This window comes from Harpia harpyja, chromosome 4 (assembly GCF_026419915.1).
Source record: "Harpia harpyja isolate bHarHar1 chromosome 4, bHarHar1 primary haplotype, whole genome shotgun sequence".
NCBI lineage: Eukaryota > Metazoa > Chordata > Aves > Accipitriformes > Accipitridae > Harpia > Harpia harpyja.
Window position 1 is genome coordinate 55,431,335 of NC_068943.1, and position 16,399 is coordinate 55,447,733.

At 36.1% G+C, this 16,399-nt stretch overlaps 1 protein-coding gene across 1 annotated transcript in view; it reads right to left on the reverse strand.

Annotated features, from left to right (window-relative positions):
* TASP1 (taspase 1) overlaps positions 1 to 16,399 on the reverse strand; it is an 89,400-nt gene that overhangs the window by 19,678 nt on the left and 53,323 nt on the right. Inside the window, 1 exon segment of the mRNA XM_052784109.1 lies at positions 8,282 to 8,392. Coding sequence (XP_052640069.1) covers positions 8,282 to 8,392 — 111 coding nt within the window.

Consider the following 16,399-nt stretch of genomic DNA (forward strand, 5'->3'; position numbering starts at 1 on the left):
GGAAAATATGTTTGGTTAAAACAGAAATGAAAGGCTTGGGAAGTTATAAAGAGTTTTACCACTCAAATCAAAGTTTTTTACTCCATTCTTTCTAAGATGCTAAGTATATCTCTTACACTTTCACTGCATCAACCAAGTGCTGGCTAAGTATGTGGTATGACTTCTGCAAGCAAATGAACAAAAACCCAAGTGGTTTTCTTCATAGGGGACATGCACCCTTTAATCTTTACTTCAGAAACTCAGGTACTTCAAAGACAATGTCTTAACCTGAACTTGGTATGCAGACCTAATCTTATACTGAATTACATAAATTATTCAGGCTATAAGGCATGCTGTGGTGAAAAGTCATTGCAAAAAGACAGAAAAGTTTTGCTTTGTTTTTTAATAAGCAGTTTCTCCTCTTTCAAGGCGCATGAAAGGTTCTTTCAAGGTTCTAGTGAAAAATACTAATAATCTCTTTAATTAGAATGGTTAAAAATGTTCTACTTAAGCAGAACACAACCAGCAAATAGTATTTAAAGCAGATAGCATATTTAAGGCCATACTAAAACACTAAGACCGTATGAATGCACAAAAAACCAGACAGCAACTACTGATTATAGACTTGATGCCACTTAAGTCTTGTTCTAGAAATGCTTACATTGGATTAATCACTTTTTTTTTAAAGTGTTTTTCTTTCTCCCACTCTCAGGAAAGTAGATGAAAGAAAAGTCTGTAAATAAACCAATCACATATTTCTTCATTTTCCCAGTATTTTTGTCAACTATGTGCCATCATCACTGATCAAATTTTCAATCATCCGAATAACTTGCACATGCTAGGCTCTCTCTTTTTAAACTTTAAGAGAGGACTTGGCAGTATATTTCTTTCCATGTAAAAAGTCTGCAGCAAAACATGTAACACTACATTTTCATCAGAATTCTTTCATTTTTACAGTGATTTCTTCGCAAGAACAAAACATTCATCATCTTCAGTGGAGTACAGAATGAGAAAAGTAATTGCTCAAAGAATGTCTTTTGTGAGACTTTTTTTAAAAAGGGGTTTAAAAAAATAGTTTTAAATCCACAAAATTTAAAGGCTTTTAAGTCCATGATAAACATTCAAAAGCTACAAAACTGACTGTATTAACTCAGTCTTTGCTGAAATACATTGCCACTCTGTTATTTCAACTAGAAAACTCAAGAGGATTAATTTAATAGCACTGCGCATGATAAAAGCATGATAAAAACATGATAAAGTACCATTTTAACTTCAGCACTCATAAAACACACCAGATAAGCAAGAAGCTGACTTCTTTAAGAATAACAGAAGTTGGGCCCTTGGAGTAAGGACAAATGTTCATTATGCCAAACGAGACCATGTCTTACTGCACTGACTTTGTAAGAATTGACCATGACAGTAGTACTGGGGTGATACAGAGATGAATAAAATGGCTTAGAGTGACTTGTAGTGCGTAATTTGAATGGAGTATTAAACCAGGAAACGTCTTAAAAGTTTGTGTTATGCAAACAAAGCAAAGAAGGCAGGATGCATTATATCTCTCCTACAGATGGAGGAAACACAGTGTTACTTGCCCAGAGGTGCACAACATCAAAACCTAGAACCTACAGGCTATCCTCATTTGTAGCACCTTGACTGATATACTACAACACAGCAGTGAAAACGATGGGATCATGTTGGCTTTCTTGTTGCAGCCAGCCATGGTTTGGAGCCATAGCAATAGAGATTGAGCCAAAATACAGTTGCAACTCAAGAAATTACTGAGATTTAGTATTGTCAGCTGAGCTACTGAAGATTTTTATTTTTTTTTTTTTTTTTTTAAAGAACAGTGCAGAGCCAACTTTTAATCTTCTGCACCATTTTATCATCAGCTGCACAATCAACATTATTCTGGAAAGGAGAAAAAGTCTGAAACAAGAACATATCCCTTCTTCTCACCTCCAAACACAAGCAGCAAATGAAGACACAAACACACAGTCACTTGCAAAACTCCTGCAATGGTTCACAATCGTCTTACTCACGCCACTTCCATGGGCCAACTGTTTCCCCACTGCTGCTGAAGGCTGCCATCCAGAGTCGTCAGAAACAAATTGTGTGACTACACCCTCATCCATTCTGATTGCTTTCACCAGCAATTTCAGCCAAACCATCTCAGTACAAAATCAGCAACAATATAGTATGTGCCTCCAATTCACTGCACTGGCTAAGTCGTGGGGAATCAACCTCTAAATAGTGGCAGTAAAAACCAGTTGCCTACAGTAATAATATTACAGTATTCTACATTACAGTAAACTCAGACAGACTGTTTCTCCTCTCTTAAAAATCAGACTCTAAGCCAAATTAAACACACACTGAACAGCACAGTCTTTAACACAGAGAATGTATTTTATTTTCCAATTAAAGCAATTTTTAAAAAAGTTAAAAGAGGGATTCAAATACATTAATTTTTTTTAAACAAAGGTATTTCTGGATATGCAGACTTATTACTGATTATTACAATTATGCTAAAGAGTGTATTTTAACACAGCAATACAGTGCAAATTAGTAGGTCTATGTTAAGCAAGATTCTAGACAGCTGAATGCTGTGCATCCATCATTAAATCTGTAAAAATAATGGCAGCACAGAAGTAGTACTATACTTTATTTCTAAACGGAATCAATGCACTGTACACAGGAATTAATTTGAGTGTTCTCAAAACACTCAATTCAAAGGCTAGGAACATATTTCATTTATTTAGTTCTAAAAATCATTTTATTACAGCCAAGCCATTGAGAAAAAGAAATAATACTGCACACTTCTGTAAAAAATAACAATCTAGGTAATGGCATTTTTTCATATACATTATATTTAATTAATATTTAAACAGGAAGAGAAAAGGTGCAGCTGAAATACTGCCACATATATTGAAGTCATAATGGTTTCTCATTAGAAGGAAAAAGTAATCTGGATCCCACACTCCTACACCATTTTTGCTCTCTCCGTACTCTTAAGAATGGTAGATCTTGCTGTACAATTAAAAATTTATTAAAATAAAACAAAATATGCCTAGTAGCCAAATATATCTTTTTCTACTGCAATAAAATAGAATTGCTAGACAAATCTTTGATCTAATAGCTTGCTAATGACAAAACTACAAAAACCTGGGGCTTTTAATACCATTTTAAGTCTCATGAAACTCATTGTTCCTTCCCAGTCACACTGGCATACCAGTGAAGAATTTGGCATGAAAAATCCTAAGCAAAACTTCAACTACAGCATTTACTAATAATGTTAGCACTGACTGGCCACACCAGAGAGAAGGGGTAGGAAAAAACAAACAAAAAACATCTTTCAATAGTTTTGGTTTAATCCTCACCTCCCCCAGTCACAAAATTATATTTTAGGAAACACATTTCCCTCCTTCAAAGCTCAACTATTCTGTTATTGCTATCTGACATACAGAAAGCATTATCAAGTTTTTATTTATATATATTGTATGTTATCAATCTGCAGTAACAGTCTCTTAAAAATAAGCAAACAGGTCTTTGTAGCAACTCCACATTCACTGATCCTATCAAGTTCTGCAAGAGCAACCATAACTGAACACCAAGACCCAGGTTCAGCCTCAGACTGGGGACAGAGCATATGGATTTCACAAGTGTTAAGGCAAATAATGGCCTCAACTTTCAGTCTTGCTCTGAAGGAACTACAGCTACAAGTGAAGAACGTTTTTTCTTCTCTGTCTCTTGTAAATTGAACTGCTCCCATGATGAAGATTGTTTCCACTAGAGCATGCGATCGATATGAGTTGTTCACTTCTGATCCTGTGCTTTTTTTCCCATTTGTAGCTACTGGACAGATCCATTCTAGCACATATTCAATACTAAACTGTAAAAGAAATGTTTTATTTACACTTACCCAGCTGAAGGACTAACCAGCTGTTCATCAGATGTTTTATATTCATACTCTTCCATAGTAGAGAAACCATCACCAGCTTCATTGTTTACATTAGCTTTCAAAGTCTTCAGAACTTTGTTCTAAACACTGACTGTGGCGTGGTGTAACCAATTAAGTGCTTTAGCATCCCCCAGTTTTAACAGAATGCAGCTAAACAGTTCTAAACCTTCTTGTGCTGCAATATGAGTGAAATTCAGACTTGTTCAGGTCAATAATCTATATATCACCTACGCCACTGGACTCTGTCAGCTTGTGTACACAACGTGTTTAAAGTGAAGCTGTTTGTCACTCTGCTTCTGCTATGTACCCCACAACTTCAAGCTAACAATTTAAATAAACATTAGAGGAATATATAAGCACTAAATGAAGCCTGCTTTTAATTTCATGGACCATTATTTCTTAAATGTTTAAACACAAGTTGTCTGAAAGCAGAGATCTTTATATTTCACGATAAGTAAATAAGTTAAAACATCTGTTTAGAATTTTTAAAGAAGCTGCAAGGAAAAGCACCTGTACTTCCAAACTTTACAGGTCAGATTTTAAGAAATTAAATAACTGAGGATACTGCAGTCAAATAAAATCCCAATGCTTTTGACAAGGAGAAGCACAGGCACAACCTAGGAAAACCGTCGTGTAACATCACCACACTGTGTTAGTTTTTCAGCTGATTTTATTGTACAGATAACAAAGAGGCCTATTCAATTCTGTCTAGCACCAAATACAAAAACTTGTGAAATCATCAACTTGCAGTGGATAAAATAGGTTATATGAAACTTCAGGATCACTTCGTTCTCTTCTCAAATCTTTTCCTCTGTGTCATGGAGAAAACATAACAATGCTTCTATAGCGTGATTCCTCTGTTACAAACCCACAAAGGATACCACAAAGTGTAGAGTGATGCAGCACCAAAATACAAAGTAACAGTAACACTGTGCAATGACAGTCACTGGCAGTCTTGTAACTGTTGAACTATGAAGCTTTTCTCCCCCAAAAAGCATAACTCAAACAGGAAAGTCACGTTCTATGATTCCTAACTGTCCCAACTCCTGCTCCCAAGAGAGGTATTTGACACAAAATTTCTAAAAGAGAAAGCGTCAACATTATCCTTCTGCTATTACATTTCTGCAGACATTGCTCATTTGTGGACTGAAGCACAACTTAAAAATACAAGAATAGACAAACATATTTCCGCTAAAGAAAGAGTATCAGATTCCAACTATGTCTTTCAGCTCATTGTTTTCTAATACTTTATACGAAGCTTTAAAGTACAATTCTAACATTGCCATTGTTAAAAGCCCAGATTTCCCGCCAGTGAGATGACAGAAACATTTACTCTAAGTCTACATTCCACAAACTTGGCCACATTTGAAAGGCATGATGAGTAACAAAATCCTCTGTTATTCTGTTTGGAAGGTATTTGTGTTTACAGAACACCATTCTTCGACTGCATACCAAGCCTTTAGTGCTCTTCAACTAAAGATATCAAGCCCATTCAATTTACAAAAAATCTAAATTTCATTTCTCTCACCTCCAATTCAACCATCAATTGTGCATTATCCATAATAAGTTGGCTCTGAGAAGGGATGAGAGAAGCACATCTGCCGTTTGTTTGCTCATCACCTGCTGTTTAAACAGCACTCACTGTTTAAGCCAGGCACTCCCTAGTTGGAAGGATTCCCAGGGCTCTGTGGAAACTGTGAGAGTTCTGTAAACAGGAAGCACCAATCTGATGGCAACTGCCAAAATCAGCTGTTCACCCCTCCAATACAAGTAGCACACATTTTGACTTCTGACAAAACATTCTAGCTCTGCTTTGTTAAAGCTTTTATTTTTGTTTGGGTTTTGGGGGGTTTTTTTGCCTTGGTCCATTATAATTCTGGCGAAAGTTTGACAAGACCACAAAATAGGGCTTTAAGAAAGGCTAGCAAGATGAGAATCCATGCCATCAGCAAGTAGGCTATTAGCCCTTTTTATCCTATTGTTTCAGAACGGTAAGAAATCCTACATCATACCACACATCCTGAGATACAAACTAGCACATCATCTGTGAAAATTCACAGGAAAAAAAACCTATTTAGTATAAGCCTATTATTTTAAGTGTAGTGCATGTTTTCAACTGTTGCAGTATATTAGCAAGACATAACTTTGCATTCCATCTCCAGAATTGCCAAGATCCCCCAAAACTACACTACTGGCTACAGACTTAGTACTATGTCACATGTAAACAGCAAGATGTATCTCGATTTTGAGGTTTTTCCTCAGTCTTCATTCATAGGACAGCTAAAGGCAAACTAGATTTTATGCTTTCTAAACAAAACACAGGATTCAGGCACTTCACCTACACACACACAAAAAAAGGTGGCTGTATTTTTTTTTTTCCCCCACATCAGAACTGCCCCAAAGTACAACTGAGAAGATAATACACATACCTGCTGTCAGGCAACAAAAACTTGCAGTGATAATTTCTGAAAATACAAGACAGACCTATCCCTAATTAAAACACAAAACCTTAAAAAGGAATTATAAAACACTTTTTTTCACATTTTCCTATCATGAAAAGCATTAATTTGATACTGTCTCTCATTCTTTTCACTTTCCCTTGTTTTGTTGGTTTTAGTCTGTTTTCCCAAGGCAATATGACATCACACTGTTAGCCTGTTATCTTTGACTGTGCAGCAGCTCCTCTTTCTCTGCAATTGATAGTTTCAGGTGTAAAAAAAAATTTAGCAACATTCAATATGTTCTTAAGTCAAATACAAACATTTTCACATTTTCACTAAAGAATACAATGTATATATCACATACTAGCCAGTTAACATTTAAAATAAAAACATCTGCTATGCAAAGCAGTGGCAAAATACATTTCAACTAAACAGCAAGAGAAGAATTGCATTTTCGCTAACAGTTACCGAAAAGAAAAAAGAAACCCCAGAAAATTCAAAGCAACTTAAAGGAGGTACCTCAACTAAAAAGTTCCTGATTTTTTGGTCTTTTATCAGCCAGTTTCTATGAATTACTTTGGCAGTAGCTTCCTCTTGTGTGTGTGTGCATGCACTAACATGAAATTGCATAAGGATATGTACAGTTTGTGCTTGCTTTTACTACTCCTACCACAAACAGCACAATAAATTTTGAGAGCATGGACTGAAGATCTCACTTTCCTGAAGTTAGGCCACTTCCATACAAAACCTTCAGAGTAGTGTTACAAATTAGTGAAGCTATCACAAGCATCCTTCCTAAAGGTTTCTCTTCAGTAAACAGATCCCTAATTTTGTGCCACTATGAACTGGAATAAGTGATTAAATACAAAAAGTTACATTTGTGCTGCTTGGATTGTAATCTCTTCGGGGAATATACGAGGATTACTTCGTTCTGCATTCTTACAGCACCTAGAAATGACTGCAATACAGTTGTAGATTATCAAGTGCAGCCTTCCAGTGTGAAGGTGACTTCCCCTCAAACAGTCAAATGTAACGTTGTCAGAAGCAAAGTTTAATATGGATTCAACACTATAAATAGAAATAAAGAAATTGCAACGCATTGCTTGCCAAGACCAAGGGCAACACTGCCTAGGTCCCAAAAAGGTATGCCTATGTCCCTCTTTCAGTTCTAATTAAAATACCATAATTTTAAAGGCTATAAAGACAGTGCAAGTCAACATATATGCCAGAAGCTTCATTGGAATCTATGCTATCTTCCAAAGTTCAAGCTTATATAGACATTTTAAAATTCCACATTCATATTTTGGTTATGACTTGAAGAAGGAAAACAAGATCTATATTCACAAGAAATTAAACATCTATAAATAGTCATGTATAATCCTCTGAAATCAAGGAAAAAAATTGTTTTTACCTTACGATAGTCTTGAATGAAGTATACTTCACTTTTCAAGAAATTAATTTCATCATGTAAATAGCAAACCAGAATCTGTCTGTCCAAAGCATTTAATTAGAACATGCAGTGGTTTTGAGATCTATTATGTTTAAAAGGGTTAACACGATGAATAATTTTTATTAATGCTCCTAAACCACTAATTCTAAAATATGCAACTGTACACCACAGCCAGTGATTCAGGCAGGAAATTCTTTCTTCAAACCTCTCTGGGTATTCTATGACTCACATAACAATTGAGGTATTTCCAAGGGTTTTCCTTTAGATTTCCTAAAAGACTCTTCTGTAGTTTGAACATTTTTTAGATGTAACACAACACTATATTTGAAGCCAACTGCAACATAAGGCTTCAACAGAAATCACAAAAATAAGTATCTTAATTTTATTTAATAGAGTTAACTGCATTTTAAACAATGTTATGCAACGTTTAGGCAATTAGCACCGTATACTTACCAATAAACTTGTTTTGCATAGTCTCTAGGAGAGCTTGGTGGGCATCTTCCGTTTGCAAAGCACATGAACATTCTCTGGCCAGTATGGTTCGGACAAGGTGCTCTCCACAACCTAAAGAAATATTAAAATTGGAAATAGTCAAAATATAGATATCACTATGAAGAAATTCCTGTCATTATTTTACATCATCACAGCCAAAAAAAAAAAAAAAAGATGCATATGACAGGTTTCTGCCATATTTTTTAGAGTGACACTGAGTCACACGAAAATTCAACAATGTCAGCAGTTTTCCTCACAACTTTCCTGAAATTTCTACTGCGAGAAGTCATAAACTAAAAAAGGTTAAGTACAGAAAGAAGAAACAGCGAGACTGGCTCTAACTTGTCATCTTTATCCAGATCCTGCAATTCTCCCTCAAAGAATCCACTTACTAATCATTCTCACAGGAATGATCCTTGGATGCAACTCTCTTCAAACCAAGAATATCTTTAGTGAATGCCACAGTAACTCCTTTGCATGATGTAATCTTATATTTAGGCCAGCTAATTTAGCTTTTTGTCAACAAAGGAATACGTGAATTTACCTATGCTTTTTTGACAGGGTGGCTGCTCATTGGACTCCTAATAAAAATGCCTGTAATGTTTAAGGGTTTGTCCTTAAGAAACTAAAAAGCTCCAGCAAACAACCACTTACTGCCTCAGTGCTTTCTGTAACTATCCCCTGAAACCTGTTGATAACAAACAGGTCATTAGTGCTACTCTTACTCTGTAGGAATGCTTTCACACCTGCTGTTTTTCTCCCACGCTCTTTTCCATTCCTGTACTGTGCTTTGGGACATACAGCTGTGGCCAAATAGTACAGTGCATGTTTATTGGATCAACATTGTCTTGGACAGGGAAACACACTTGGTGATACCTTCGGCATACATACAAAAGTCATTATACTACTACGCTTCCCATTTGTTGACATTTTTCCTCAATGGCTAGGAAGCAGATGAAGCAGCTAGAAGAGGTCTAACCAAGCACCAGTTAAGCTGAAATGTGTTATCCAGTTAGGAAAAAAGGAAAAACACAACTAATTTACAGCTGTAATATGACAATGATTTCAAATTATCTAAATTTAGGTGATTACGGTTTGATTAGACTTGTAACGTCAGAGTATATCAGGGCCTAAAACCGCATTAGACACCATAATATATAGAGAGAAGTCAAATATAGTAAATTCCCAATTATCTATATATATTTCTAGCAAATTTCTCATTAACCATGACAAGATGCAAGCACTGTGCTGGCTTCATAAAAAAAACCTGCTATACTCCAGTTGGACTTACTAGCTCAGGTGCAGAACTACATAAATACACTTATGCGGCTTCCAGAGACAATTTATGGCTGGAAACAATCTAGCTGCTTTCAGATGGCAGAGTGCCGGAGCTGGTAAGACATCAGACCTAAGCTGGCTTCAGACAAAGGCAGCTCAGTCTCCACGGATAACACTCTCTTTACTGGAAGCACTAACAAGCCCAGAACAGAGAAAACTGAGTGACTCTGGCTGAAGCCAGCCTAGATCTGGCACAAGGGAAGAACTAATAAACTCAACCCAAACTGACTCTAGTGCAGCCTGCTGAGTGTCTCATCGCTGTGCTTCCCAATATGCTGAGTTTGGAGCACTGACTGGTTTGGGCACAACATTGCATGAACACACATGAGCAGGTCTAGCGCTGTGTCTTAGAGCTACTCACAGACTGGCTTCTTGTTCTTGCCATCACTTTTAAGCCCTAATTAACGTGGCAACCTACTCCCAAGAATCTCTCCTTCTAGTTACTTGTCACACAATTACATCCTTCCCATTAAAGGCAAACTGAGTTTACAAACACTGTTCTTCAAAGACTGCTAACAAAAAAAAAAAAAAAAAAAAAGAAAAAAGACCCCTCACCTCTCATTTCCAAGATTAAAAAACCACCCCTATGGAGCATTATATATGCACTAGATGCCAGAGAATAAGCCCAGGGACCAGACTGCAGAAAAACTGAGTACACGTCCTAAAATCTTGGTATCTTCAATTATCAAAATTACACCTTAGTCCTCAGTTCTGTACTCCTCCTAATGGGCAGTGTCTCCTGATTAATACAATTCAGTTTAACTGAATTGTTTGAAGTGGGGTACTTTGGCATTGAATCTACATGTAATTGGCACAACAGAAAGACAAATTCTTTTTATAGCAAACAGATTGAGTAAAAACCAGCTATAAATTCAGAGGAAAATGAAAGAGCTGAAATACTACGGCAATTACAGAGCAAATGGAGGCAGTTCTTGAGAGCACAAGAAAAAAGTGTTTTCATTGAGACTGTCAAGCTCTCGAGTTACTGAGAAAAGTGTCCCAGTTAGGATATTATCTTCAAGACGCCCACATAATAGTGTCCTCAACAGCTGCTTACAGGAGGATCTATCCGTTCATTGCCTCACTACTTCCATGCTCAAAAGCTTTTGTCCACAATAGAATTGAGAGTTATCTAATATTTGTTCAAGATGAAGTAATGTATAAAGAATATGGAAAAACTGCAGGATGCATTTTACCCATAGATCACAACATGGCTATCACTTTTGGTAAACTAAGAAAACGCAATCATTATGAAGTTTTGCTGTAAAGAATAAAACTAAATAAGCATATGCTCCAGCAAAAATTTAGCAAGGTGATTTTTCCTTCAAAAGAAACTGTTAACACCTTTAAATATAACATTTATACCCTGTGTGAGGTAAGAAGCATGGGATTTAGCATGTGAATCAAGCAAATGAGACACAACACTCGGACTGAGCTTATGCATCTCCTATGGATCTAGTAATAAAACCAAATGTTACTACTTCACAATTTTTAAGGAATTCCTAAATTGGCATCAAAAAGACAATAACCATTTTTTAGCATGATGTATAATGTTATTTTCCCATAAGAGAATGATTTTATTGAAGAGTTCCCATTACACCAAGTCTGCTACAAAAAAAAAAAAAAAATTAAGAGAGAGAAAACTTAATATGGGTTAAGAACAGCTGCAGCCCACTGATGTGATCCAGGATCAACCACAAGGAAAGCAGCCTTGCAATTCTACTAACACATCACACATCTCTACATCCCCACAGACAAAGTCATTTCTTTTTGTCGTATTTATGTCAACCTATAAGGCAAACTTACAGACTGCTGCTGGCAGTATATGTAAAAATCTTTCAACACATCACATGCCAGCAATCTGCAGGGACAGATAACTAAGGAAAATAAGTCCCCCATTTTGAAAAGAAAAATTTGTTACTGAGGTTTTTGATGTAGGAACATATACTTTTGAACAAGAAAAATAACTAAGCAGTGTTTCACATACTTTGACCAGATAAAGGCTGAGAAAAAGAATTGCCCTAATTATTCCAATAGAATTGCCCTTCCTATTATCTGAAGTTGGAACCAAATACTAGACTGTGAACTGTCTTGCAGGTTTAGCAGACCTATATGTCTCGATAATCTCCAACTGGGAAAACACTGTAGATAATACTAGGGCTAGACACAAAATAAATGTATACAGAATTACAGTAATCAAAACCTAATTTATAACTTACAATATAAAGTTGTGGGTTCAAATTTACAGTTCCATTCACTTGTAATCTCACCACCAGCATTAGCCAACTTCCGAATAAGTTTTATTAACATGACTCAAGACAGCAACTACAGCCAAAACTACTTTAACGCATTTCCAAATCATGCACATAAGCTGATGAAAATGTAAATCTGGTTAATTTGCTTAACTATCTCACATTATACTACGTTTAACTGTATGCATTGTTATACTTTGTGGTTTGTCACTGAATAATACTGAAACCAAACCAACAGGGACTCCTAATAAGAATTTTTCAATTCTACATTAAAGTCTTAAATGAACTTGTTTTAGTAACTTTCATGTAAACAGAGTTTAAATCATTTTATTATCATTTCCCAGTTAAGATGATGACTTTTTGGTAACCTGAAGCTCATTATATCTCGGAGACAAACACTTTGCAATGACAGGCCAAAGCTTCCATAAGCCTTCACACAACAGTGACCCAAATGGAGATGACTATCTGGAAAAATTTACTGGGTTACATTAGTGCTTCTAACTAAAATAACTGTGTCATATAGTAAACAAATTATTTTCCTAACACAGTAATATTGTGCAAACACCATGTTGCCTACTCATAACCTCTCCACTGACAAAAATACTACTGTTGGAACTACTGTTGTCCATGTTTGCAGAGGTAAGTACAATTAGTTGCCCTCCTCTAGGATTACTACGGGCAAAGTGAGCAACGTTTCTAGAGGAAATGTATAGTCTATTTTGATAAAAAAATACATACATATGTACATGCAAAGACAGATACTTTGATGCCATTTCCAGCCTCCCAGGTTAAGGGGAAAGAAGTTTAAAAAAATAGATTCCTAAAGTTTTACGAGCGTATGAACCACTAGCCATTATGCTGTAAAGCCAAGCCCAGTCTTTGCATTTCAAGTACTGTTCAGCTGTATGCATATAACGGTTTTTAAGCTCTAAGTATTTTTGAACATTTTGTTCTATTTACTTGTCAGTAAATGAAACCAATGTAATTCAATAGCATACCATCAGATAGGTACACACTGCAGCACAGTAGCTACAGAGACAATCCAGCTGCTGTTTGTGAAAGCGTCAGTTGCTGAACTGAGAAAACAGACAAGCCAGTGACATTTAAGCTAGAGCTTAAAATTTTGTATTTTATCTTCCTAAGTGATCTTTAATAGTTAATAGCTCTATTCTGTAGTAATTTGCTAGTTAGCCTATGCACAACTTTCACAACCACCAAGTTACTAGGGGTTTTCTGTGGGTTTGGTTTTTATTTTCTTTTAACATTGTTAACGTCTTTAATTTTCAGCTATTATATTGGATACTATTTTACACTGCGTACTATTTTGAAGAAAAGGTAAGAAATCTGAGCTATAATATTTCAATTTTACTCTAACCTTCTGTACCAAACAGTAACTAATACTCTACTTAATTCATAGGTTATACAAACCTTAACTTGCAATAGACTTTGGTCCTTAATTTGAGCTTCATGCAAGAAACTAAGGATTAAATTATTGTTTTTTCCTCAGCATAGTGACTTCTCAAGTAGATTTCTAATGCTTGAAATAACCACAACAAGAGAGGAAAGAACCCAGCACAATATAAGCTGAATATCCCATACAATGCATGCTCTGCATCTTATAACGTTCTACCAATGGAACCAAGATGGCAAACGAAAGGAAGGCCTTCTGCAAAGCAAGGGCCTCCAAGCAGCGTGTCAGAAAGAAATTGTTTTTCTGCTTCTTTTGATGGGAGATGCTTTCAAGTCAGGAAATTAGAAACAGGTGTGCCAGAGGGCACACACACATCCATGCACCACACTGAAAAACACACGTTTTCAATTTTCAGACATGAAAGAGGCTCCTGTTGAATGGAAGGAGAAATGAAAATCTAGCTTTCTTTCTGCAAGCCATAAGCAGGGAGCTTATGGAGCTTTGACAAGCTGCCGGAGCCTGTCTAGCTATTGAAACATACAGTACCTCAACACAAAGTGTTGGAACTTGTTTTAAAGGAGTACAAAATGGAAACTTGCATTACTCACATTCATTTGAGAATGGAAAAGTTAATCTAGTTTACTCCACTGCCAAAGTATGACTCTTCTCTTTTCAGAAGCTAAAGACAGCAGTTACAGGTTATCTGTATTTTATTATCTATTCCACACAGCAGAGTCTGAACCTGGTGCTGTTGTTTCAACTTTGATGTTGTTTTTTCAGTTAAATAGTAGTGACTAGAAGTGTCAGTTAACAAGTTAAACTACTATTTCTGCTTTATTTCCTGAATAACTTCTAGTTATGTCCAATGGAAACACAGTGAAACCTGTATTTTAGTAAGCTCTGGTTGTCATTACCAGCATCTCTAGAAAGAGCTGACTAAAAACTTGCAAGCCTATGATTTTAAAAAACAAAATACAGTACAATAAAAATATTTGGCTGGTAAGATACTGATACAGTTAGTTACATATTAAAAATATAAAGTCTAATTCTGAAAAGACAAAATGCTACAGTCTAGCATAATGCACTACAGTACTAAATTAAAGTTGCATAACTTTTAGCTTTTTGTACTGCTATCAGCTGCTGGATCGTGCCTTCATACTAGCAGGGGAAATTTTTAGCTTACTGACCTGCTGCCAGGAAGAACACCTGCAAACAAAGTCCTGTCCAATTCCTAAAGCATTGATCCTAGAGGGATCAATGGAGCATATTCTTGTTGCAGACAGAAAATTCTTAGATGATTTAACTTCCAAACTAACGAACACCTATTAAGAATATGCAAATGGAAGTTTTCCAAAAGGTTGTAACTTCAGTAAATTTGGGTAGGATTCAAAGATAACAAAAGACAAAATCAACATCCAGACAAACTGTATCTAAAGTACATTCTCTAAGGAAAAGTGGGAAAACACTTTCTATTATCTTTAGGTTTTTAAGATGGGCAAAATAAACTAAAATCACTCCGAAGAACAACTCATCCAGCTTTTCTACAATTTTACAGATAAGGAAAAAAAAAAAAAGGCTAAAGAATTAAAATATGCCAAATGTATGAATCCTTCACTTCTAAATAGTGGGAAATGCCAGATAACTTTAACTATTAAAAAAAGCTATTTGTTTCAATTATCATGAACAGGAAGAATTTCAGATATACCTCCAAGAGAGGTTAGAATGAAGAAAAAATGTAGTTCCATTAAAGAGTATGTGCGTTTTACATTCTTCTTTACATTTAATATATTTTGAAAGATTAATTTCAGTTAAACTGAAAAGCAAAAAGCAAACTCTTTTTTGCCTAGGCCTTCATCAGAAGCTTTGTTGCTATTGATATCTTTGTAAAAATACTACACCTTTCCAAACCACATCACTTTTGTCATATAAAACTTACAGGAAAGGAAATAAGATAGTAGCTTATGTGTTAGCTAACTAGATGTATACAACCATTTTCTCCCAATCACAGAAAAACGTTTAAGACATGAAAAGAGAGTTCAGTTTGCTGCCGTCCCCATCTCACTTTATATCCTTGCACCTATTTCAAGCCATTTGGGCAAGACATGGCAATCGGGAACAGGACTGACAGTGTTCAGAGAAGGAGACGGTGCTCAACACACTGCTCTCCTTCTGCAGGAGACTACCACTTCTAAAAAGCCCGTGCAACTTCATGCTTACAATATATTATTACACTAAGTCCAATTAAAATTTCAAGAGGCAATAAGAACTCTTTGATTGTTGTATCCATCCAGTTCTGCTTCAAAACAACCCTTCCGAAGGCAATTCAAACAACCGTTCTGATTATATTGTGGACAAAACCCTCAGCTTTGAACACTGCGGTACTGCGTTTAATTGACTGCTTCTTAATGCTACCATTCCCACAAATCATCTCTTCCTGTTGCTTCCTCTCTCTTCACACAGCCTTGTAGTGGTAGTGAGTTAATTCAGACACCACATGCTACAGCACTGAAGCCTCCAAACGGCATCTGGACACAAAGGCTGAACTCTTGACAGAAGCATTCACTTCAGAGGTAAATACTGATCTGTCTGGAGATAGACCTCTTCCTCTACCCTCTGGTTCACTGTAACAATGACATAACTCTTCTCCATATGCAGCTGCTTCATCTGTGATGCATTAGATTACCTATTATTCCCCAAATCTTACAGGACCAGACTGATTTTGAGAGATAATACATATTTCTAACAAAGAGATTAACTGTATCATAATATCAATCTCACATAATGTAGCTCAAACAACCTATACAGGATACAAGATTGAATGTGAAATTCCTCTGTATGTTTGCAGCATGGACTCAGAAGGACGCAGGCCAGACAAACAGCACCTGCCCAGGTATCGGCAATCACTGGATCCCAGCGCAGCCACTACTACCCTCAACGCATAGGGATCACAAAGCCAAAAAGTCCTATATCACAAGTCAATTTATTGGCATTAAAGCATCCTTGAAAAAATATTTACTCCACAGATTTGCACATCGCTGTGGTCCTGTCGAAAATGAGTTTTCAAGTAAGAATCTATGG